Raw genomic sequence first — 25,523 nt, 5'->3', positions numbered from 1 at the left:
TCGGGCACTTGTCAGGCGTCTCGTGCATGCCAGGCGCATACGTGGTTGAACCTGGGGAAGGAAGGGATTTCATCATGAAGAAGCCCCCCCCCCCCCCCCCCCCCCCGTGCCTAAGCCTTTTACATATAAATAGTCCCAAGCCGGGAGTCAAACTGAGCCCATTGAGTCTTGGTTTGCCTCAATTTCTGCATCTATCGAATGTGAATAATAATAATAATAACAACTTCTTCCCAGAGTTGCTGTGAGGATCACGTAGAGTCTGGAACAGGCCTTATTCATTCTTCTGGGGACTGGTTCTGTCTGAGGCAGACCCAAGATCTGATTGGTGGGTTAGTTCTTCCAACTACAGTGTGTCCAACTGGTTGAACAGATATCGTCTCTACCACAGATAATCCTTGTGAACACCTGGGGTGGGTACTCTAAACTTAGGGATGTCACCTTTCCTTGGAGCTGCTTCCCTTGCCTTGCTCTTAGCAGAGCTCTCAGATGAAGGCATTCAATGCGGAACTGCACAATCTCTAAAAAAAAAATTTTTTTTAGGATTTTGCAAGGCAAATGCAGTTAAGTGGCTTGCCCAAGGCCACACAGCTAGGTAATTATTAAGTGTCTGAGATCGAATTTGAACTCAGGTACACCTGACTCCAGGGCCGGTGCTCTATCCATTCATTGCCTTGCAAAGACCTAAAGAAATAAAACAAAATACAAATTCATAACTAAATACATATCCTTTTTTCACTGTGTTTTCAATGACCTGTTTATTAAATGTATGATAATTTTTTAAAAATTTAACAAAATGGGGATGGCTAGGTGGTGCAGTGTATAGAGCAAGGGCCTTGGAGTCAGGAGGACCTGAGTTCAAATTTGACCTCAGACACTTAATAATAACCTAGCCGTTTGACTTTAGGCAATTCACTTATCTCCATTGTCTTGGAAAAACAAAAAAAATTAACAAAAAGATACAAATTATGGCTTGAGGCAAAAGCAGGGTCAGCTGTTGAGTTCTCCTTAGGCTGTGGAGTGAGTGAGTTTTTAAGCTGGTAGTGGGGCCTGGAAGTGGGAATGGGGCAGTAACAGATAATGTGGTAATGAGAGTTAGGTAAAGGGCTGCTAGGTGGCATAGTGAATAAAGCACCGGCCCTGGAGTCAGGTGTACCTGAGTTCAAATCCGGCCTCAGACACTTAATAATTACCTACCTGTGTGGCCTTGGGCAAGCCACTTAACCTCTTTGCCTTGCAAAATCTTAAAAAAAAATGAGTTAGGTAAGTAGGTCAGAGTTAAGCCTTTCTGGTTTATTTAGGAGTCCATTGTTTTTTGTTGATAGGGGCTTCTTTAGTGCCTGAGTCCTTGCAGAGGAGAAAGGTACTTTACTAGTTCTTTGACCTCATCTCAAAACTTGGACAGTGGGATGATGGGGGAGGGGGAAATAGGGGGCATAAGAAGAAATATATGATCAGTACAGAGTACAGTTTAATGACTATAAAACATTTCTCTGTCCAGTATTTCCCCTACTTCATAACTCCCTAACTTCTCTGTTTGTGCTGATGATACATTGCCTTCTAGTCACTCTGATTGTTTTTTTAAATAGACTCAAATATGAGTCATTCTAATAAGTCACTCTTTAATTTAAAAATTTTCAGTAGTGTCCCATGGCCTACCAAATCAAATACAATCTGATCCTAATATTTAATCTACCTTTCTAACCTCTGCTTCTATTTTTTTCAAGTTCTAGCCAAACTAAGTTATTTTTAGTCTTCCTTTCTGTCCTCCTCCATTTTCTTATTCATTCCCATCCATTTCTTTGACTTTGTACTGTCTTCTGTCTTTGTATTGGATTCATTCTTTCCCCACCTATTCCCCCAAAAGTCTTGAATGGTTGTTTGATCTCCTTCCCTTTTCTCTAGGGCCAATCCTAGTGCTTCAGTAATTTGAAACCAGTAAGGGATCTAGACTATATTTCTTCTTTTACACTTGACCAAACTGAACAGCTCCCTCACTGGACATGTTCCACAGTTTCCCAACTCCTGCACCTTTGTTCATGTTCTTCACAGTCCTGAAATACCTCCATAAATTATAAAGCTATATATCCTTTCCCAACTTGAACTTAGCAAAAGGTATGGAAGAACAGCAGCCAAGTTTTATCTTTGAATACCTTACACACTTTATTGCACATGGTAAGCATTTAATAAATGTTTGTTTTAATGACTAAACATTGCATATAGCTTCCTTATGTAATTCTTAACAGAAAATTCACACTAATACAGCCTGTTGTCTTTTGGAGGTGGGTGTAGGTTGTCATGTTTCCTTCCTGCTCACCCTAGGGCTCTTGGCCAATAGGAAGTGATTTTCTGAATGGAGATTGAAGCTGTCTTTGAGGACTGAGTCTCAAAAGGTGAAAATGAAAACTTGGAATCATTTGTTTCTCTTTTCCCTAAAATAGTATTGCTTATGAAGATTTTCACAGAAAAGTAGTGGTTCTGAACAAGTAATATTTAAAAGGTTCTTTGTTTTCTAAACATAATTTATGGTTCTTCATTTGCTCTTCCATTGTCATTAACAACTAGTTTTGGGGGGGGGGGGATTGGGTTTTTTTGCAAGGCAAATGGGGTTAAGTGGCTTGCCCAAGGCCACACAGCTAGGTATTTATTAAGTGTCTGAGATCGGATTTGAACCCAGGTACTCCTGACTCCAGGGCTGGTGTTTTATCCACTGCGCCACCTAGCCGCCCCTGGCTAGTTTTATACCTTTCAGTTCAAAAAATATGTTTAACCCTGTTCTTTATGATATCCTGTGCTAGGTGATGGTTGAGTGTTCAAAGATCAGTAAAACATAGTCTATGAGGCTTTCAAGCTTTTACGATCTAGAATGGGGTAGGGGGTAGTTAACCTATAAAAAAGATCAGAATGAGACCAATACCCAGGGAAGGTATGAACACATTGGCATAGGGGATCCCTTGATAAAAGGAGCATTTAGGTGGGAAAGGGTCAGGGCAGGTTTTGTGGAAGTAGTATTTGAACTAGGTCTTGAAGAAATTAAACATGTCAAATGGAGGAGGTGCTTCCAAGTGTTGTGCATGGTATGATCAAAAGGCAGAGAAGTAGGAAAGCATGTGTTGTATAGAGGAGACAAATGAGAAGCCCCATTTGAGACCCTAATGCCTTCTTTGTTGGGAGTTCTTTGAGTCTCTGTTTTTCCTTTTGAGCTAAACTTTAATCAGATATGCTTATTCTGGAATTAGATACCATGGGACCTGAAAAAGAAGCCAATGAAGAGATTGTGATTTTGATTAGTGATGATGAAACAGACTCTGAAACTACCTTAGGGAATTCCGTGGTGGTGATTGACCCATCTGGTATGTACTGTATTTTATAAGGTTTTTTGTTGTTGTTGTTATTTTTGTTACTTGTTTTTCAAAATTAAATGTATACTGGGGCTTCAAACATGGGGTATCAAATGGAGCAGTAAACTGCCATAGTCAGTTATTTCCTGTAGGGACTCAGTTACTGAAGGAGTGGAAAAGATATTAATTGTATAGAAAAAGTAGGGAAAGAATACAGATGAATATAGTAGAGGTGCTAACATGTAAAGCATTTTGCAAATCTTAGAGTCCTATATAAATGGTAGCTATTATCATAGCATAAACAGAAGCAGATAATATTGCAGATAAGGAAACAAGTCTAGTGAAGTAACTTTACTCAGTCATATTAACTAGCTAACTAGGATAATGACTTCAAATGTGTTCGTCTGATTTCTCTGTTTCATACTATGTTGACTTGGGGTTTTGGTTGTGATGGAGAAGTAGCAAAACAGAATTGTAGAGAGTTCCCTTTTATCTTGAATTAATTACAAAAATATTCTTTTGCTAACTGTCCCATTAGAAACCCACTTCTATAAACCATAAGGTATAACCAGAGCAATTTCTTAACCTATGGGCAGGAAAAAATTATTACAGATTTTAAGAGCAGAACTCAATTTCTATTTATTTAGTTTTAAGTGTTTGAGATATTTTTCTTAACCCCATATTTGGAATATTTCTCCAAATAAACTGTCTAGTAGACTTTTATTTAAAGAAAAATAGAGTTTTGTCCTTTCCTTTAATAAAAAAAAAAGTTATGTTTACTTTCTTCTCCCTCCTCCCACCTTTTTCAGAAAACTCTGCTCTTGGAGAAAAGAAATCTGAAGAAATCGTGGATGAGGAATCTGGACTAGTAGTTATTTTCTGTAAAAAGGGGCCAGTGATGCCACATGCAAGATATGACTGTATGACACACCCCTTTGAGTATGTTTTTTGTCATGGCAACAATAGAGACTAACTATGAGAATCTTGTCTTCAAGTTAACTGTGGCATCCTACAAAGTAGTATAAAATCTATTTGCATTCTTGCCTATATGTTAGTAGAGTATTTCAATATGAAATGAACTGGCATTCTCAAATGAACCATTCAAGCCTTGACAAACAAAAGTAAAATTTAATTTCCTTTCACTTCTGGGTAAAATTTATTTTTTGAGATATAAATCAAAATAATTTAGCTTATGTGTTTAACTTGAAGCTACCTTTTTTTTGTGGTCTTATGTTGATTTGGTTTTAAACTATTGGGAATTATCTAACTACATGAAAAAAGTAAAACTTCTTATTGAATTTTTTCCTATTACATTTAACTCCAAGGATCTATCCAAATTCAATCATTTTTATTATGTAGCTTGAAATGAGTGAGCCATCAACTTTGTCCTAGGAATTTTTTTATTATTTAGAAATTGTCATGATGAAATTTGTCTGCATGAATTCAAACCTTTTTTTAAATGCTTTTCTCCAAAAGTGATCTCAAGAAAATCACAGTTTTTGAAATGGAAGAGAGCTTAGTAGGCTTCTCTAACTTTTGGACAGCCCTGTTCTGTAATGTGCCAGACAAGTAAACTAACCCTTGATGGGGACTGCTACTATCTCCCAAGGAAGCCTGTTTTACTTTGTTATGGCTCTAATTCCTAGGAGGCTTTTCCTAACGTCAAAACTAAATTTCTTTGCATTTTTCATTCATTGTTCCTTGTTCTACTCACTAGAGTTGACTATAACAAATCTTAATTCCTCTGTCACATGACAGCCTTCAAAGTGCTTGAAGAGATGAGATCTCCCAGTCTTCTTGCTAGACTACAAGTAGTCCTCATCTGGCATGGAGTTAAGGGCTATCACCAATTCTGGTTGGCTGCCCTGGTCATTCTCCGTCCTAGTGTATCTTTTTAAACTATGTTATCCAGGATTGAACAAAAGTATTCCAGAGGCGGTCTGACTGTAAAAGACTATAGAACATGTCTGTTCTGTCACAAATATCACTATCGGGGATGGCTAGGTGGCACAGTGGATAGAACACCGGCCCTGGAGTCAGGAGTATCTGAGTTCAAATCTGGCCTCAGATGCTTAATAATTACCTAGCTGTGTGGCATTGGGCAAGCCATTTAACCCCATTTTACCTGGCAAAAACCTAAAAATAAATAAAAAAACAAATTAAAAAACAAAAAATTTTTTAAAAATTTTAAAAAAATAAATAAAATCACTATCTGTCCTTACTGCTAGAAGCCATGCTTCTCAATGAAATGAAAGATGTCACCATTTTTAAGGTTGGCGTATTTCATTGAAACTCTCAAATTTTTTTCAGACAAACTGCTGTCTTGTGCTTGATGGTTATCCCTATTCAGTTGTATCTTATTAGATTCAACCCAGTGTGCTAGCTTATCAAGATTTTTAGTGAATTGTTCTCAATCTCTCTCTCTCTTTCCCTGCCCCCTCCCCCTTTTCCCCTTCCCTCTCCCTCCCCTTTCACAATTGAGAAAAAGAAGGTTGTCTATACCTTGGTCCAAGTCATTGGGGAAAATGTTAAATGCTGCCAGGCAGGGGTTCAAGCAAAGACCCCTAAGGCACTCCACTGGAAAATATTAATGCCTACTTTGAGTCCAGCTTTCTAATTACTTCCGGATTCACCTAATTATTCATTCTCACCTACATCTTAAATATGAGATATTTTGCTAAATTTGAGATAAACTGTTTATAGCATTCCACTGACTGTCCCATCTTAATAACCCTCTCAAAAAAAATTATGTTAAGTCTTTATGATCTATTCTTACTTGGGGCTTTCCTAGCTCTTTGTGATCATTACTTTCATTTCTGAATATTAATTAATGATCTCTTTAATATTGTGTTCCATAGTTTTGCTGGGAATCCAATTGTCTATTCATTTTTTGCCCTCTTTTGAAAACAGGATGTTTGTTCTTATTTTTTTAAAAGAAAAAAATATGTAATTATCCCCTGGAAAAATTCTACATAGGATTTTTATCTACATATTAGCATTTTTATATTTCAGTTCCAAGTGAAGATGTTGAAGTTGTATTATCGTTTTTCTCTTTGTTTTGATAATTCTATAATAAGCATTATTATAGATCATGGTTAGTCAAATTTAGTATGAGTGGAGAATAGCACTTATTCAATCAATATGGTATATTTCTTCTAAAACTTTTATCACTAACTCTGATTTTGTATTGATTTCAGACGAACAGAGAGTGAGACATGTATTCCTGTTAAGCAAAATTCAGATATGTGTGGTCAGTGCTACTGCTATGTTTGTGATAAACTAGCATCAGAGGTAAGATGAGATTAAATCAAATCAGGATTAAAGTTCTAAAAAGATAATTTTTGTATTTTAAATAATTACCTTATTTAGTCATTTACACACTTTTAATAATTTTTGTCTTGACAATTAGAGTTTGTCAAGTGCATATAAAATTTCTGAAATTTGGAGTAAATTCTCTGAAAAAAATTAGCTTAAAATTAGCATTATTTATGAAGGAGATTTAAAAGTAACTGCTTATAGCATAATTCATTTTCCCCTTCTCAAATTGTTTCTAAACTCAGTTTGTTTTTTTGAGTTCATCAGAGACTTAAATCTGTAATAAAAAAGTATTCCTATATCTAGCAGAATTATTACATAAGTCTAATTTTTAAAATTTGTTTACCCATTGCTATTTTCTTTTTTGGGGGGGTTCATTAGTATAAAGTTTGCATATTTAGAAAATTCACAAATTACTAAATAAACATCTAGACTTTTTAAAGAGTAATCTTAGTTGACTTTTCTGCTGACTTAAGCAGAATTTTTTGCTTGATTTTGAATTACTGTAATATAGTTATCCCCTACATATCTCAACTTTTCCCTGTCACAGTTCCAGTATATCACAGGTTAGCATAAGAAATTAAATGGGAATTTTGTGGACACTACAGATGATACACAAAGGTCAGCAGATGGCACAGAAAGTTTGGAAACTCAGAAATGCATAAAACCTATGTGTAGTATTGTATATTATCAACTTGAATATTATAATGATACCATAAATACTCCTGGTATGAAAGGGTGAGCCAAAAAAATTTATGCAAATTTTCCAAATTGCAGGGACTCCTCCGCCCTTAACTCCCATGATATGGAAGGGATAACTATATCTTTTGTCTTTAGTAGTGTATCTGCTACTAGGTGAAATTGGTGAAATCAATTATCTTAATGAAGCCAAGATTATAAGTTAGAACCTTCTTTGGGTCATTTAATGTCCCTCTTTTTCATAGCCAGACTCTATATCCTTTCCCCCTTCCTGCCTTGATGAATCTATTTTTTGATCAATTTTTTTTTTGATGAATCAAATTGAATGAATTTCAGGGCTAGTCTTCAGAATAATAACTTTTTAAAAACAAAAGTACATGTATTGAATGGAAATAGTGAAAATGGAAGCACTTTTCCAATGATCTTAGAAAATTCCCCAGGTTAAAACAATATGGCATCTGGAACATGATTAACCTTAGATTGAGATTCAGTTTCTGGCCGGCAAAAATATACTCAGCATACTTTACAGTAGCAGTGTGAAAATAAATTATAGGGAACACCTAAGTGGCACAATGGATAGACTATGACCCTGGAGTCAGGAGGAACTGCGCTCAAATCTGGCCTCATACACTTAATAATTACCTAGTTGTGTGACCTTGGTAAGTCACTTAACTCCATTGCCTTGCAAACCCCCCCCCAAAAAAAAAGAAAAGAAAGAAATTATAAAATATTTATATAAATACTTCAGGTAATAATATAGCCTGTAAGAAAGTTGTCCCATATATATATATACATATATATGTGTGTGTGTGTGTGTGTGTGTGTTTATATTTATATACATATATAAATACATGCATTTATATATGTAGATACACATATTTAGTAGGCATTGTCACATGCTAAGACCATACATCTACTTAATAACTAATTTCACATTTGAATCCTCCTCCCATGATAAAATGTAAATGGGACTTTTATCAAAACACTTTCCCTATTGACTTGAGAGGCAAGGACATGGGGAATAGACAGATCTCCATATTTGTTCCTTCGTAACTCAGTCCTTTGGTTGAGAACATGATGTGCACCATGGAAAATGGGCTGTTTTTGTCAGGTTTAGTTCTGTATTGTAGATTTGTAACAACCAATCATCATGTATGTCATACTAAAATTTGTCAGCCTAGTGTTAAATGAGGTGTCTGCACTGTAGTCCCTGATCATTGTAAATGTGTATAATTGTTTTTATCACTTTTGATTTGTGGAACAGTTTGCTAGTGGAAACACCAGTCAACAACTTTTCTATTATTAAAAAGTGGTCTTTCCCCCCTAAAAAAAAAAAATGGTTCCAAATATACAGGGGAAAAGTTATGACATTTGGAGAGTTTTTTGCTTTTTGGGAGAGCTAAACTTTCCAAACTATACAGTGCTTCAGCACATTTGATAAATGTTCTTTGGAAACCTGTTAATATAATAATAATAAGATAATATCATTGGAAATGACTATCTGGCAAATGCCTGTATCCCTGTTGACACAAGATTGCTATCATCCCACTAACCTCAAAGTGCTAATAGTTCTAGGACAGTCACCTATTCCTGGCAAGAAAGAATAAATCAAGCAACATACTTCAATTATTGAACTGGAAAAACTGTTCAGTATACTTGCCCTATCAGTGATGAATTGATATTGTTATTTTTATTCTTTTTAAAAAAGGCATGTTATTGACTTTTGGAGCTAAGGTTTACCTTGCCTATACCACCTTAGAAGAAATAGTTGGTCACCTGTCAAACTACGTAACATACAAGAAATTCTTTGTTTTGGGAAACTGAAGATTTTGTTTTTTTAAAAACAGTGTCAGTATTGGACAACTTCTTCTTCTTGTCATTGCAATGCCCATAACAAAAGTAAATTTTGGAAGGATCAGCGAAATTTTACTTTGACTGGTGTTCTTGTAATTTTTAACCTGGAACCCACAGAGATAGACACAGATCTACGTCATGGGGGTAAGCAATTCATATTTTTAATGTTCCTTTAAAGTCATTACAGTTTGTTCCTCTGTTATCTGATGTAAATTAATTTTCTTTTTTTTCCTCCTGAATAAAAAAAAAATTTTCTCTCATGCTCTTCTCCATACCTTTATTTTATTTTAGGAGAGCTTCTGTTTAAATTTCTTCGAGAACTTTCTATACAATATAACAACTATCTTTCTGGAGAGATTGTTCTTAGTCTTCAGGACTGTGTTTGTACTTCAAAACAGATACCTAGCCAATGCCAAGTTTGCAGCCAGTTTCAAAATGAGGTTATACATAGGTGAGTAAAGTATTAGTGTTAGGACTGTAGTAAAATTTGAGGACCAAATGTCTCTTGTTAGCAATGTGTGTACTGCTTCCAAAGCAGAGATTGGGACATGCTATGAAAATTTTTTTTCCTCTTATGATTTTAAATGATATTTTTTATCCCAAGTATATTCTCTTCTATCCTAAGTATGTTTAATTCCTTTCAGAGTTTTCCTTAACAATATTTTGTAGACATTTAGAAACTTAAGAAAATGCAATGAATATTAATATCCATATATTACCAAACATAATGACTTCTGGTCTCTTTTTGCATGACATTTCTAACTATCATATTTTAACGTCCACCTGAAAGATAAATAAGATAGAGTATCAATAACTGTTAAGCTTGTTGAGAACATGTTTTTATATTTTCATATATATATATATTATATATATATTTCTTTTCTTTTTTTTTTGGTAGGGCAATAGGGTTAAGTGGCTTGCCCAAGGCCACACGGCTAGGTAATTATTAAATGTCTGAGGTCGGATTTGAACCCAGGTACTCCTAATGTCAGGGCCTGTTGCTCTATTCACTGCGCCACCTAGCTTTAGATTTTTAAATTATATATTTTAGATTTTATATAGTAATTTTTGGGGAAGTAAAAACATCTTTCATGCTAATTTTGTTGGCAATGCACCAAGACCTTTTATTAATCTAGCACCTAGGGGTGACTAGGTGGTGCAGTGGATAAAGCACTGGCACTGGAGTCAGGAGTACCTGGGTTCAAATCTGGTCTCAGACACTTGATAATTCCCTAGCCGTGTGGCCTTGGGTAAGCCACTTAACCCCATTTGCCTTGCAAAAACCTTAAAAAAAAATCTAGCACCTGTAAGTACAATCTGAATAATGCCATGTTGAATTGTTTTTTCCTGAGGATTTTTGCTGTCTGCTTTTGAAAATTGTTTACATTTAGAGTTAATTAGGGGGGCAGCTAGGTGGTGCAGTGAATAGAGCAACGACCTTAGAGTCAGGAGTACCTGGGTTCAAATCTGACCTCAGACACTTAATAATTACCTAGCCATGTGGCTTTGGGCAAGCCACTTAACCCCATTGCCTTGAAAAAAAAACTAGAGTTAATTAGCTACTTTTATGGTGTTCCCCCCCCTCCCCAGCAATTGACTCCTATGGGAGGTTCTAGATATGAAATCAAGAATCCAATTTTGATGTATGATTATGGTCAAAGGAAAAACATTATAGTTTTTACCATTTAAGATAAGATAGGCATTATCTTTGGGTGTTGGCCTTCTTAAAGTGAGATAATTTAGTAAAGGACTCTTTCCAGTTTTGATCACTGTTGATTTACTGCCCAATCTCTTAACTTTAAATTTTATAGGAGAAACTGAGAGAAGAAAATAGCTTCTTACTTTGTTGTCCAGATTTTATTAGCAGTAATACTCTGTCATTTTAAAAGCATTGTCTCAAAAAAAAAAAGCATTGTCTCTTTAATCCTCAAAACTTGACAAGTTAGGATGGTGTTAATCCCATTTTAGAAGAGAGCATTGATGCTCAGAAGCTAAGATATTGACCTGGGATCATATAGCTATTGACTAGTAGTACTGTGAATGGGACCTGGCTCTTCTGTCTTCTAGTTCAGCCAACATTTTTACCTGCTATTTCTTACGCCTTTCTAAACTCTGCATAGAAAGACATGTTTAATGTAGGATACTTTTTAAGACATGAGCAGGTGGAAAGGACAAGAACTTAACTGTTTATCACAATAAATTTTGGAAGACTATACCAGTATATACCTATTCATATGAATTACTAGATTTACACATAAGCAAACCAACTTGGCTCTCCTCAATCTTCAGGTTTATTTTGATCTATTTTAATAGCTGTTGCTAAGGATCCTTAAGATAGTCATCTACTGTTCCTGTATCATCTTATAAAGAGCATAATTTTAAAATAAAAATAATATAAAAATGCAATCAATTATGTTCTTTTTTTATTAGGTATACAGATGTTTTCAATTTGGTGTCTTCATTTATAAATAAAGCAGAAAAGGAGAAACCTAAAACTGCCGCTGTTATGTTGTTGGGAGCAGCCAGGGAAATAGCACTTCACAAGGACCCCGCTCAGTATGTAACTAATTTTGCATGTTGGAATCCCTTCGCTTGAATACAGTATGAGTGACTGTCACTCCCTACAAATTTATAATACTTGACCTCAAACTAGGCCTCAAGTACTACATAATTTTTTATTCTTCCTTTTTTTAACTATCTCATTTCCCATGTTGTTTTCAGGCTTTTTCTTTTCTTCCAAACTACATCTTTCCCTCCTTCTCACTACTCTGCTAAAAGAACTGAGAACATCTAAAACTTCCTTTGTTCCTCAGAATTTCTCAGCACATTCCATTCTTTTCTTCCCCCAGTCATAAAAGAAGCAATAAACCTATTCCTGATTGTGGTTGTTAACCTCTGTTTCTCTACTTCTAGACTTTCCACTTATTTTTCAACCCCCCTTTCTCCATTCTACTTAAACTATTCTTTCAGGGATTGATGACATCCACAGCTCTGTACATTAGACTCTCTTGACTATTCTAAATGTTTATTCTCTGCCTTTGTAATCAATTTTATGCTCCTAAGTCTAACAACCAGCTCTCTAAGAAATGATAGTTTAAAAATACTTTCATGTTAAATGTGCATTAACATTTTTTCATTTCTTAAGTCCAGACAATCATCAAAAAAAAATAAATCAAGACAAGATTTCTAGTGTTTTCCAATTTTCAAAGTATAAATGCTCTCATTGAAAATAATAACAATTTTGAGCTTATGAGCTGATATAAACTGACTCCAGCACTCTCCTGATTGTAACTGTCTACTCTATTTACATTGAAGTCTTTGTGGCTCTTATATTCTTAGTGCTCTTACTTGATTTTTGTATAAATTTATAAAATGCTTCTATATGTTTACCATATTCATTATTTCTTACAGCACAGAAATAACTGTTTCATTCACATACTACAGTTAATTTAGCCATTCCCTCAATAGATAGACATCTACATTATTTCTGATTTTTCTACTATAAAAAGTGCTGCTGATTTAGTGATTATGGTACTTTTCTATCTTTGACTTTGGAGGGGGGATGGGTAGGAATATGCCTTTAATTTCTTTTATGCTCTCAAATGCATTCTTAGAACTATATAAAATAGTTGTGGGGGGAGAGAGAGGATCCTTACCTTAGTGTGAAAGCTTCTAGTATTTCCCCATTTGACATAATGCTGGCTTTGGTTTTAATGTATATCACTTTTCTCATTAAAAGTGAACCTATGCTTTTAAAGGTTTTTTCGGGGTTTCATTTTTTTTTAGCATAAATGACTAGTTTATCACTTGTTTTTAATGTGATTAATAAGAACTTTCTCTTGAAAGAACTAGCTTTTAGTTTTCTTGATCATTTGTTTTTCTCCTGTAGTTATCAAGATTTCCTCTTTTGTGTTTATTTTGAGTTTATTTCAGTCAGTCAGTAAGGATTTATTAAGTATCTGGTATGTGCCTGCCACTGTAGCTAAAGTAGAAAAAGTGAACCAATTCTGCTGTCAAGGAACTTATATCATAATGGGGAAGACCATGTGCAAATAGGTATTGTGGCAAGAGAATTAACCGAGGCAAAGTAATTATGCATAGTGATTTATATACAATAAACCTTACAAATATTCACATCTTTTAAAATTTGCAGTGTCCTTTTGCAGCAGTCATTTTTTTAAATGTGATTTGCCATTGAATTCATAAGATTTTGAAACATTATAATTCATTATCAAGCTACACTTACATAAATAAGCCTACCTTTAGCAAAATTAGTTTTTGCAGATCTGGCCCTAATCATATTTTCAGTTGGGTTTAAGTGTAGTGAGTTTCCAGTGAAGAATGTTTTATCTCCTTCTCTTGGGTAATTTCTCCAATATTTAGTGTTTCTGTCTTTATATTGACTTGCCTGTGACAAGCAATTTTTTTTTCCTTTATTGCAGTGGCTAATAGCTGCTTTTTTATGATCTCGCTGATATTCCAACTTTTTTTTTTTTTTTTTTTGCTAGGCAATGGGGTTAAGGCCACACAGCTAGGTAATTATTAAGTGCCTGAGGCCAGATTTGAACTCCTTACTCCAGGGCCCAGTGCTCTATTCAGTGCGCCACCTAGCCTCCCCAGATATTCTAACTCTTAAGAAAGCTTCACTATGTTGTAGAGGAATCAGTTGCAACCCCCAATTGCCAAGTTCCTCTGAAAGTCATTGCTTTTGATTTCCAAAAATTAATTAGGCTGTTTGCAAACAGAAGTTTGACATTATTCATTTTCAACCACACTTTACACTTGAGAACAACCAATCTGTTTTTCATTGTGAGTCTGAATGACTTTTGAAATGCTTGATTTCTCTACAACTAAAGTGTTTTTGTTTTTGTTTTGCAAGGCAGTGAAGTTAAGTGACTTACCCAGGGTCATACAGCTAGGTAATTATTAAGTGTCTGAGGCCAGATTTGAACCCAGGCCCTCCTGACTCCAAGGCTGGTGCTCTATCCACTGCACCACCTAGCTGCCCCACAAGTGTTTTTTAAAAGCTACAGCTTTTATGTAATTCCTTAGAATAATGTCAAACACATGATCACATGCATTTATAGCCCATGATAAAGCAATATTTTATTGTTCTTTTTACATTTGGTTACAACTTTTTGGTGTAGGTAACCTTGTTACTATTTTCCCCCAAAAAATGAGTCATCAAAATTTTGGGTTTTTTTAAATGCACAGAATGAAACAAAGAAGGCCAGAAGGAAAGACAAACAAGATAGTTTTTAAAATTACATGTTAATTTTTTCTTATAATCTTAAGAGGAAAAAAACATGCATTTCATAATAAAGATTGACAGTTTGACATGCAGTCCTCTTTAAGTACTTGCCAAATCATAATTTTTCTTTGCCCTAAGTTATTCACATAAAACTGTAAATATACAGAGTAGATATACAAGAACTTTATCGGGGTAGGCACTAGTGGCTGGGGTGTTGGGGGTGGCAGGGAAGAGATGACCAGTAAGAAGACTTCATTCAGAAATTGGCACATTTTTTAAATTGCATAATTGGTTCATTAAACTTTTTCTATTTTCCTTTCTGTCTTCCAACTTTATTATTCAACTGAAACTCTCCTCTCCTAAATTACTTATGATTTCTTCATTGTCAATTGGCCTTTTCTCTCCTCTACATGCTTTGTGGCTTTTCTCTCTAGGTTTCTGTGACACTGCTCTTTGTATGTGTCCTTTGCTGGATCTTCATTTGTTATACCTGCTAACTGTGGACCCTTATTTCACTCTGTATTGTTTAGTTTGATGACTTTATCAGCACCCATGGGTTCAGTTACTTTCTCACAGGCACAGATCTCAAACTTCCTCTTTGAACTCTTAAACTGGATGCCCTTTGGGTGTTTCAAACTCATCATGTCTAAAACAACTCATTATTAAATGCTTGTTTAATTGAATTTGAAGATCTAGGAAATTTAAAATGAAAAATTACATTAAAATAGTAAACCCAGGGTCATTGAGAATTTTCTCATAGAACTGTTCCCTTCTGCAATATTCATTGTAAAGATTTGAATGGCAGAGTGAACTTAATTGGGGCAGCTCTGAATTAAGTTTGGCTCTCTAGTTTTGTCAGAGCTCAGAGCCTATTGTCCACTTCAGCCATTAGAGAGAAGTTCATTTTCACTGCAAATTTATGTGTCACATGCTTTTATTGAGATATAGAAGGAGAAAAATTGACCTTGACAAAGAAATGGATCAACACACTGCCTTACATTGCATAACCCCAAACAACCATCTCACCTCTGAATCTCTTTCCTCATTTGTAATATGAGAATAATTGACCTATTTAACATGTTTTTGGAAGAATACTTTGTAAGGTCCTGTATCAATATGAACTGCTAGTGTCTTCATCCTAATCATGATCAAATATTCAGATTTGTGCATGACATTGAGCATTGTTTAAAAGAAATTAGACTTATTTGCTGTGCTTCAGTGTATATAGACTGTCGATATGGTCCATATTTCTATCATTACAAACAATTAGACAAATACACGGTTATGTTGACAATAAGCAGAAGTGAGAGTACTTGGAGGGGTTGTGGGATGATAGGTTTCTGGTAGAATTCAGAAAATTCTACCTGTACTGGGCACTTCAATTTTCTGATATTCAGTAAAATCCTTTCATTGCAATATTGCTTTTTAAGTCAGCATGATTAATCAACAAGATGGTTTTTTAACATTTGTTTTAGGTCTTGGCAAAATCTTGGACCATCTGAGTCTTTGAAATTGGCTGTACCTTTTCTCATGTCAAAGTAAGTTGGTTATTCTGATATAGAAATGAAAGACAGAATCTCTTGTTTCTACAATTCTTTGTTTTAAACTAAGTTCCAACATTCCTTCTGATGCTTGAATTAATTTTAAGACCTGAGAAATAGTTCACTTTTGGCTTGGTTTGAAGATATTATTCCTGAGTACAAATGATTATTTATAAAGTAATTAGGGATTGTTGCAACTAAAATTTTCATTTTAATTATTCAATTGAAATTCTATTTACTTCAAAATTTCAAAAAAATTTTTATCTGATAGCTGCTAAGATATAAAGTACTTTGTTATTCATTTACCTATGTAAGCAGCATACTCTTGATAATTACATTAAAAGCAAGACTATAGAAACGTATTCCAATTATAAGAGACATTTGTTAATTTTAAGTTTAAAAAAAAAGAGACAAAGCTTTGGCCATAGTCAACTTTTCCCTTATTTTCCCCTTTATAGCTAATTGTTCCCCATATGTGCATGTATTTTTCATATTCAGCTACCCTAGTCTTTAGCTTCATTTATTCCTGTCTTAATCACTTATTGTCCTGAACTAAGCAATTCTTTCTAATCTTGTCTTATCAAATTACTTGCCATTTCCCTTTCCATTTCTCATGTTTTCCTTGCCAATAGAATTAAGAGCTTATTTTAGACAAAATTATATATTACATAATTTTTCTAAAAGAATATTGAAATGGTGATTTGTTATCAAAGACATTCATTTCAAATAAGATTAATGAAATTTATGTCCATATGCATCCCTATGTGAAAACTATAATAAAGAATTTTTAAAATTTGATACATTTCCAGATATATATCTCCTTCGCCTTCTCAGAAGGCAACCCTTTGAACAAAGAACGGAAGAAAAGGGGTGGGGTGCAGTATGCAGTTCAAGAAGACAAAACAACTTACTAACTGAGGCTAACCATTTTTGCAGTGTTTGCACATTTTGTAGCCTCCCATCTCTGCAAAGAAAGGAGATGCAATTTAGCATTTGTTTATAGAAATCTTTCCATGCTTCTCTGTATTCTTTATCATCTATGACTAAGAAATTCTCTTACAGTCTTTTGCAATTATTGATATCTCATTAGCAATAGTTATTAGCTCTATTTTTATAATTTATATATTACATGTTCACGTAAAGGAAACCTTGTTTTTTTCTTCACACCTTTTCACTTTTAGATAAGAGATCAGGATATGATAACTATAGGAAACCCTCTTTAATTTGTGGTTTTGATGAGCATTTTCAAGGTTTATTAAGTGGGCTGCTGCCAACTCATGTAATCATATTATAGATCCAAAATCATCTCTCCTTAATGCTTTGTATTTTGATCTAATTCAGTCAAGTAATTCAAGTAGCACTTAGGCAGTAGGCAATAATCTCTCATTAACATCTTGTAATCTAGGGGTTATTTCTATTTGTCAGCTGTCATTACTTCTAGGGAGGGGGAGTCCCCTGTTCAGTTAAAAATGCTTGCTCATTCCTCCTTTCCAAACAGCTTTCTTTTTTTATATTTAAATGCTAACATTTTACATATGCTTAGAAAAGTAGCCATATTTTCTGCTTCTTTCTAGCTTCATAAAATAATTTCTTTCATCTAGGATTACCAAAACCCTCCAGAGAATACTTGTGCTCAATGACTTTTCCAAACAACTTTATGAAAAATTCATCAGCTTTTTCCAAGCTATTCCTCTTCCCCCTTACTGTTTTAACTTCACAAATTGGTAAGTATTTCATTTCAATTATAAATGTTTATATTTGTTAATTCAAGAATACTGAAAAAATGATTCAGTGGAGATTGGTGTACAGAAGATTTGAGTTCAGATCTTGCCTTGAACACTTCCTATCTATATGACCCTGGACAAGTCACCATGCCACTCTCAGCCTGTTTTCTCATCTGTAAAATGGTTTCAGTATTAGCACCTGTATGACAAAGTTGTTGTGAAAATTATATGAGCTTATATAAAGTACATTTCAAATATTAACGTATTTAATGAGTCATGTTACAACAGATACAAGATGTGACCTAATAGATAAAACCAGAATTTATCCAAAACACAGAGGTTAAATGTAATACATACTAAAAAATAACATCTGTGTTCTTCACCTGTTTTAGTGCTGTCTACACCCTGAATCTGGCCAGTGAAATATTTTAAGTAGTATATGGTCTTATCCTTCATTCTGTGTGTATTCTCTATGAGGACAATTCATCTTTTTATCTCTGATCTCCAGAGGATGTTGGAATCTTCCAGATTCCCCCCCCCCCCAATCTGTCGTTCCTTATTCAGATAACTGCTGTGACCCCTGGTGGTTCCAAATACTTAAGGGTTTCCTCTGGTAAAGCAATGACTTCTGCTATTCATTGAACTGGAAATCAAATGACACTAGCTAGAAGGGGAACAGGAGTGGTTGAAAATATGTATAAATGCAGGAAATGAACAAGAGAAATACACATGAAGTTGCTAGTTTTTACCTTTTTTCTTTATAAATTTCATTTACCCTACCATGTATATTTGATGTTTTTAAATTTTTATTTTATCCTGCTTGAAAATTTAACTATCTATGTATAGTTGATAAAGGAATGATACTGGTAATTCAACATTTTTTTAAGCATTTATTATCTACACTATGTAAGTCTCTGGGAATGCAAAAACAAACCAAAAGAAAGATGTAACCCACCCTCAGGAGCTTATGGTCAAATGTGTACATATTCACCCATAAGCATATAGTGGGATTGGGATGTGAGAGAACATGTTCAGCAGGAACGCATCTTGGTAGGGCTAGAAGTAACAGCAGACGTGGGTCTGTGATCCCATCAGAAGAAATAGAGAAGTTCACAGGAGAGGGTAGATTTCATTTTTTAGCATGCTGCTTTTGAGAAGCATCCAGGTGAAGCATACAGATACATGTTTCAACGGTAAGGTCTAATTGGTATGAGACTGGAGCTCAAGGGAAACAAGGGGCTAAAGACAAATTTAGGGGTCATTTGCAAAGAGGTCATTATTAAAACAATGGGACTGATTGAATTCACCAAGAAAGAGTAGGGAAAGAAAAGAGTCTTAGAAACTTGCATATTTCAGAGGCAAGAAGAGGATAACTGAGGCTACAAAGGTTCAAGGGGTAATAATTATTGGTAGCATTTATAGCACATTATTCCCTAGCCATTCTTTAAAAACAGGATATTTTCTAGAATAGCAGTTCTAGAAAATGTATTTACTTCGTATGCGTATATGTATATATTTGAGAAGAGTTGTTAAATTTCTCCTGCTTTTTAGTACACAGCTCAAAAAAAGGTGAAGTTGAAAGGGAAAGCACAGAAAATGACTCCACTTAAAACAGGAATCTAAATCCAGTAAAATCATACTTTGGAGATTTTTTCCAAAGCCATAGAATTTAAGAGGAAGAAAATGAAATGTTTAACTCTATGTGATCCTTATCAAGTGAGCTTGCTTCTATAGCCACATCAATATTTGTCTATAAACATATTCTCTGAAATAATGAATCATTCAGTTTGTATCATTTTAAACCAACTTTCAGCCTGAACGTTGTATCATGGGATCACAGATTACTAACCACGGTTTTAAAAGGCCAGAATATTACTGGTGAACAAAAGAAGAATGGGAAGAAGGAAGTCCTCTGGGAAGTTCTTACTGTGATAAAAGCTAGAACTGAAAAAATGGAGAACATGGGACAGTAAGTACCTAACCGCTCTTATCTGTATTTATAGGGATTAACAGTTCTACATCATTGAGAAATTTAGAATATAGAATTTTCAAATGTAAGAAATAAAATAGATGCTTTTTAATAAAAAAAATCTATTTTTATTGTTGTTTCTCTTGTTTTCTATTGCTTCTGTCTTTGTCTTCTTCCCAAGCTCTCTGTGTTCTACAATTAAAATATATTTGTGTTCTGGTGAGATTTTAATCTTGCTGAGAGAGCCATTGATTTCTTGATGTATTTGATCCTATCCTATTCTAAAAGCAGTATGTGCAAACTCCATCATATGCTTTGTCATAAAATGCTGCTTTGCTACATAGTACTCTGTGTACAAATTGTCAAGAGATCTGACAGTAGTGATACTAATAGCAAAGCCAACCAAATTTAAGATTAATTGGGTCTACATAAGAATTAGTTCAATTTGAAGGAAGAAGAAAACAATATTCAGAGAAAAGTAGTGGGAATTTTTGATGTCATAGGAAATTCAAATTCTGAAAGAACTGGTTACAATACATTGAGAAATTTTTTTGCAGGGCAAATGGGGTTAAGTGGCTTGCCCAAGGCCACACAGCTGGGTAATTATTAAATGTTTGAGGCCAGATTTGAACTCAGGTACTCCTGACCCCAGGGCTGGTGCTCTATCCACTGCACCACCTAGCTGACCTCCCATTGAGAATTCTTAATGTTTTTTCATGGACCCCTTTGTCACTATAGCAAAACTATTAGCTCTTCTAAGAATAAGGTTTTTAAATAATTGAAGGAAATTATTTAAATAATTTAAAGAGTTTCAGTTGGAGGTTAATGAAAATAAGATGTAGTTTTGTTTTGTTTATTTAACCATCCAAATTAATGGACCCTAGAAATCTATCCTTGGATTCCAAGTTAAGAATCCCTGGACTAGTGGGAATTTGTGTTGAAATAAGAGGCAGTCTGTTTAAAGGGGCTGCTCTAAACTTAGTAAAGACCTAATAAGCTAGTTTCCACATTCTGCCAATGATCTCTATTGTTATCATTTAAGAAGAAAAATCTCAAATATAGTCCCTTTCCCCATTTTTTTTTAAAAATTTTCTTCATTGGGGTCCCTAACATACTCCTTTTTTCCACTTACCCACTCACCCCAGCTTCCAACCCTCCCAGTCTTTGGTAGTTTTAGCAATTTGTCCCAAGTGTACAATCAGACTTCACTACAGTGTGATGGAATGTTAAGTTACCCAGTTGAAATGAGTCACTGGATCAATATTATTTCTTTGGAGTTATAAGAGATTCTCTTTTTCAAATTTTAAAATGTTGAACTTAATAAACCTAATAAAATGAATATTTCCATTTATGGAATAGTACAGAAGAAAAAGGATTGTATAAGAAACTGTGAATCTCTTATTTATCTTTGCATTAAGAATATAACTGATTCAGTATTGATACTCTCAATTTGCTTTATCATCTGTCTTGTGGAATTTTGATGTGTATGGGTCATTGCATTTCAAAGTTGTTTGCTTCACAATGTTATTATGCAAATTTTTCACTAATAGAAAGAGCTGCTATAAATATTTTTTGTGTGTTCAGATACTTTTTTTGATTTCTTTAAAGTGTAGGCCTAGTAGTGGGCGAGATTTTCATCTTTTTGAAAAGAATTGATCTGACTCTCCCACCAATTTTATTTCTTATTTTTAGCAGCAAAAGCAACTCAGAAAAATGACTTTGAAGCTTTCCTCTTTGGGACAGGAAAACCTTCATTTCTAATGTGTATTAATATTACCCAGAGGAACTTGGGCAAGGAGTGATGAGGAAACAAAAGTGTTTTGGGTTACCTTCTCTCACTACTACCCTTTTCCCCATCTGTGCAATATGACCCTTTAAGGGATGAACAAGAGAAAATTGAAAGCGTGGAAAATCTTGAATCACTCCCATGGCTGACTTTAGGCCCATTCTCATAGATAAGAACCTACTCACAACTTTGACACAACTTGAGAATATGCCTAAGTGGCCATGAGGTCATAAGGAACTACATAGCAAAACAGGATGGAGGTACAATCACAGTAATATACTTATATTCCTTAGGCTTAGACCTATAAAGGAACCCTTATATTCCTTAGGCTTCTAAAGGGACCCTCTCCTATACCTAAATTCTTGAGGATTACAATTTGTCTTTATAACTTCTAGACTAAGGTATGGCTATTTTCTTTGCTTCCTTTTTCATCTCTGGAGTAGGAGAATCCAAGATTATATGGGTCCTGGGCCAATACTTTATAGGCCTCTGGTTGAAACTACACTATAGGCAACCATCTGCCTCATTAAGTGGATCCTTATTCACTAGAATTCTAGTATAGAAAATCTGATTACATCCTTAGTATAAAATCCTATGAGTTATTTGCATACCAACCATATGTGGTGAAACATGGGGTCCTTTGCAGTCTCTTTCAGAACTCTCATGTGTCTGCCCAGCTCTCTAGCACCAAGAAGAATTAACTTAATACTGGCAGTTCTTTGGCCTCCTTTCTTCCACCCTTTTAAAGACACCATTTTAAAAACAAAAAAGGAACCTTTCATTGCTTTATAAATGCATGATTCCTTTAAAAAGGATTATATTCTCAAAATACTGGACTACTACTATAATACTAAGGTACAATGTAGGGTGCAAAATGGTCCTTGCATTTTGAGAACATAGAATCTAATTAGAATAATAATGTATATGAATAAAATAGACTGCCAGTGCAAATAAATTCTTCAGAGTGGAACAGGCTTACTGAGGAGAGCCAGTGGAGATCTTCAAATAGGGGCTTGTTGGCCACTTCTCAAACATATTCTAGATGAAATAAATATTTGAAGTAGAGATTGAACAAGAAGTTGCCTGCAGTAATGAGATTCTCTTGGTAATACAGAGAATAAAGGTAGTAAGAGTTCTAAGGAGGGAAGAAAAGAGAATAAGTATATGAGCCATCAACAGTGGTGATGTTTAAAAAGTTCAGCCATAGAGAATAAAATATGAGCTGATCAAAAGTTGTTTATAAGATTTTGATAGTGGAGAGGAGAGCGTTATTTGGCAGAGATGTTTCATTAATAAGCTTAAAATATATTTAGGAAACTTAGAAAGATCAGTTTGATTGGAACTGGGGTTCATGGAATAAAGTTTGAAGAGTAAGTCATATTATCACCTAAATTAGATTAGAGGTGTACAACGTTTTAGTTCTGGAAAAATTTGTCAAGGACTACATAAAGAATTTAAGGCTTAAAATATGAAGCCCTTGAAAGTTTTTGTTGGATATGGTAGCCCAGAATAACTAAAAGGTTGGACACTTCTGATCTAGACTTTACAGATTATTTTGACCTAACCACCATGCTTTAAAAAGGATATAGACTCAAAGAAGAAAAAATAGCTTATTCTTAGTCACACAGTGGTAAATGGCAAAGATAGAATTTGAAGTCAAACCTTCTCACTCCAGATCTAATGTTCTTGCCACACGATCTACCATTCTGATCAAGAATAGACTAAAGAGACCTTTGGATACCTTGTTAAGGAATTGAGACTTGATCCTCTTAGCAGTGGGGATCCACTGAATATAATCAAGAAGAAGAATGACCTAATAACAGCAAGTTTTAGGAAAAATTAATGTGGTGAATTTGTATACAAGCTAAATTGAGAAAATTGAGCTGCAAGAATCTCAGCTTCTGTAGTTTGGAGAAGGAGATAAAATAACTGATTCTCCCATATAATCCCACAATCCAAAGATGACTAAATAAAAAACCCCAGACTTATATTTTAGCACAGTTTTAGAGAGGGGTATATTTTTGCCCTAGTACTAATAAGCATTTCCATTTTGGTTGAACCCATTTAATATCATTTCAACTCACTTTCACCTGAGTCCTTTTATCTTCCCTTCTAGTCATCCCAAAATTGTTATCTTGAAGGCAGAGACTTTTTCATTTTATGCTTCGTACTTTATTAATTGGATTGATTCTAAATCTTTTAGAAAGAATCTGAAACTTCAGTATGAAAAATGTAGCCTATGAAACTGGAGAACTTTTAAATGGGCAGATGATTTAAGTGTATTGCCTGTGCCATAAGAGACCTCTTCAGAACAATTCATCAAAAGTACTTTTTTTTTATTTTAGGTTTTTGCAAGGTAATGGGGCTAAGTGGCTTGCCCAAGGCCACACAGCTGGGCAATTATTAAGTGTCTGATACCGGATTTGAAGCCAGGTACTCCTGACTCCAGGGCCTGTGCTTCATCCACTGCGCCACCTAGCCGCCCCTAAAAGTACAATTTTCTAAAGATTTTTAAGTGTTATTGTATAGCTGTTATCCTTGAGAATAGGTAGGGAGGCTTTTTTAAAAAAAAAAAATACAATGTCATTTGGATTCATAGAATTTCCTGAAGTTTTCCTTTGGGAGTGCTGAGAGGAAGAGAATTTTAATTTGACATGCTTTCACAAAAGTGGTTGCAGTTTATAAGCAGTGATAGGTGGTTGAGGAAATAAGGTGATTCAGTGGTCAATGGACTAGAATTCAGGAGAGTTGAGTTTTTAACCTTGGAAATCTTCCTTTCATTTGCTTAGATAGGGCAGTTTTGTTAGTATTTTGTTAAATTTAATAAACCTAACAGAATTTCAAGATTTCTTATGCAGTCCTTTGTTTGATTGTCTTTTCTGTTTTGGAATATTTCTGTCGGATGATTTAAGAACATAATAAAAAAGAAAACTAAAACTAAAGTGAATATGCTCTTTTTTTTAATGGTTCCCTTTCCTTTCATCTATAAAGTGAGTTTGATTATATGATTTTAAAGTTTCCCTTCCAGTTATAAAATTCCCTGATACTCTTAATAGATTATAAGGTTCTTGATAGATTAATGGATTAATTTTAACCATTGACCATTTAAGTTTCTTATTACAGTTTTTCAAGATTGGCATTAAGTACAACCATTCTTAGTTTGGATGAGCTTTTTTTTCCCCATGAATATATTGAAATGCCTATAGAGATATAAAATTGAAAGGAAATTACTGGATACAAAATTGAAATTCTTTTTCTGTCAATTTATACTATTGAAAACAGGATATAAGAAAGTTTTTATTTTATTTGTTTTTTCTTCCCTCCCCCCCCCCCATTTAGGTACAAAGAACTAGTTCGATATTTGAGAGCAGTAAAGTGTAACGAAGGCATTGGGTAAGAAAGAAGCCATATGTCCCTTCGGATAAACTGTAGTCCTTTTTCTTATGCATTCTCATTCAAAATTAAATTATAAGTTGCCCAAATACTTTAAAATGAAGAGATCCTGCCTGGTGATATTTTAAACAATTAACAGATTTCCATTTATTAATCTCTTTTATACCTTTGAGAGGTTTAATTTTAAAGGAAGCAATTTTTACACAGGTTAAGAGATCTTAGAGACAAGATTCCTTTCTACTTATGCAAAAGTGGTGATTTCACCAGTGCTGCGTATGCTCTACTACTTCCCATCAGCAACTTGGCATGCTGCACAGCCTGCCGGCTTGCACCCTTGCAGTTTGAGAACTACCTGAAGATGTTCTGGACCGGAAGTGTCCCTATGGGAAAGGACTTCCAGGACTCTGACCAGTGGAATGTGAGCATAGGTGAGCACTGATATCTTCCCACCTAGTTTTGCATAGGCTTTTTATGTGATACTCAGTTTGGGTTTTGGTGCATTGGGATGTTTCTCCTTTAATGATGCATATTGAAATAGTATTACAGAGTGTGAACTATATTGTTCAGGGCATGGGACAGCAATCTAAATTGAACATCTATACATAAATATACATAATGGTGTGCATATAATCTATATTTTATATGTGTGTTTT

The 25,523-nt window shown here is 34.6% G+C and overlaps 1 protein-coding gene across 7 annotated transcripts in view; it reads left to right on the top strand.

Moving 5' to 3' along the window:
* LOC141495596 (uncharacterized) overlaps positions 1 to 25,523 on the top strand; it is a 58,561-nt gene that overhangs the window by 14,871 nt on the left and 18,167 nt on the right. For 4 of the 7 annotated variants that reach the window (XM_074197118.1, XM_074197121.1, XM_074197117.1 and 1 more), the window contains 11 exons: positions 3,237 to 3,350; positions 4,148 to 4,277; positions 6,536 to 6,629; positions 9,200 to 9,350; positions 9,498 to 9,657; positions 11,637 to 11,762; positions 15,933 to 15,995; positions 17,600 to 17,722; positions 19,536 to 19,691; positions 24,817 to 24,870; positions 25,078 to 25,298. In XM_074197118.1, the coding sequence (XP_074053219.1) occupies positions 3,242 to 3,350; positions 4,148 to 4,277; positions 6,536 to 6,629; positions 9,200 to 9,350; positions 9,498 to 9,657; positions 11,637 to 11,762; positions 15,933 to 15,995; positions 17,600 to 17,722; positions 19,536 to 19,691; positions 24,817 to 24,870; positions 25,078 to 25,298 (1,387 nt within the window). In that variant the 5' untranslated portion in view covers positions 3,237 to 3,241. Of the gene's footprint in view, positions 1 to 234; positions 411 to 2,319; positions 2,391 to 3,236; positions 3,351 to 4,147; positions 4,278 to 6,535; positions 6,630 to 9,199; positions 9,351 to 9,497; positions 9,658 to 11,636; positions 11,763 to 15,932; positions 15,996 to 17,599; positions 17,723 to 19,535; positions 19,692 to 24,816; positions 24,871 to 25,077; positions 25,299 to 25,523 lie in introns of those variants that run through there. The other 3 variants (XM_074197119.1, XM_074197122.1, XM_074197123.1) reach the window with 3 other exon arrangements.

Source organism: Macrotis lagotis, chromosome 8 (assembly GCF_037893015.1).
Source record: "Macrotis lagotis isolate mMagLag1 chromosome 8, bilby.v1.9.chrom.fasta, whole genome shotgun sequence".
Classification (NCBI taxonomy): domain Eukaryota; kingdom Metazoa; phylum Chordata; class Mammalia; order Peramelemorphia; family Peramelidae; genus Macrotis; species Macrotis lagotis.
The sequence above is the reverse complement of the archived record's forward strand: the minus strand, read 5'-3'. Positions and strand labels throughout refer to the sequence as shown.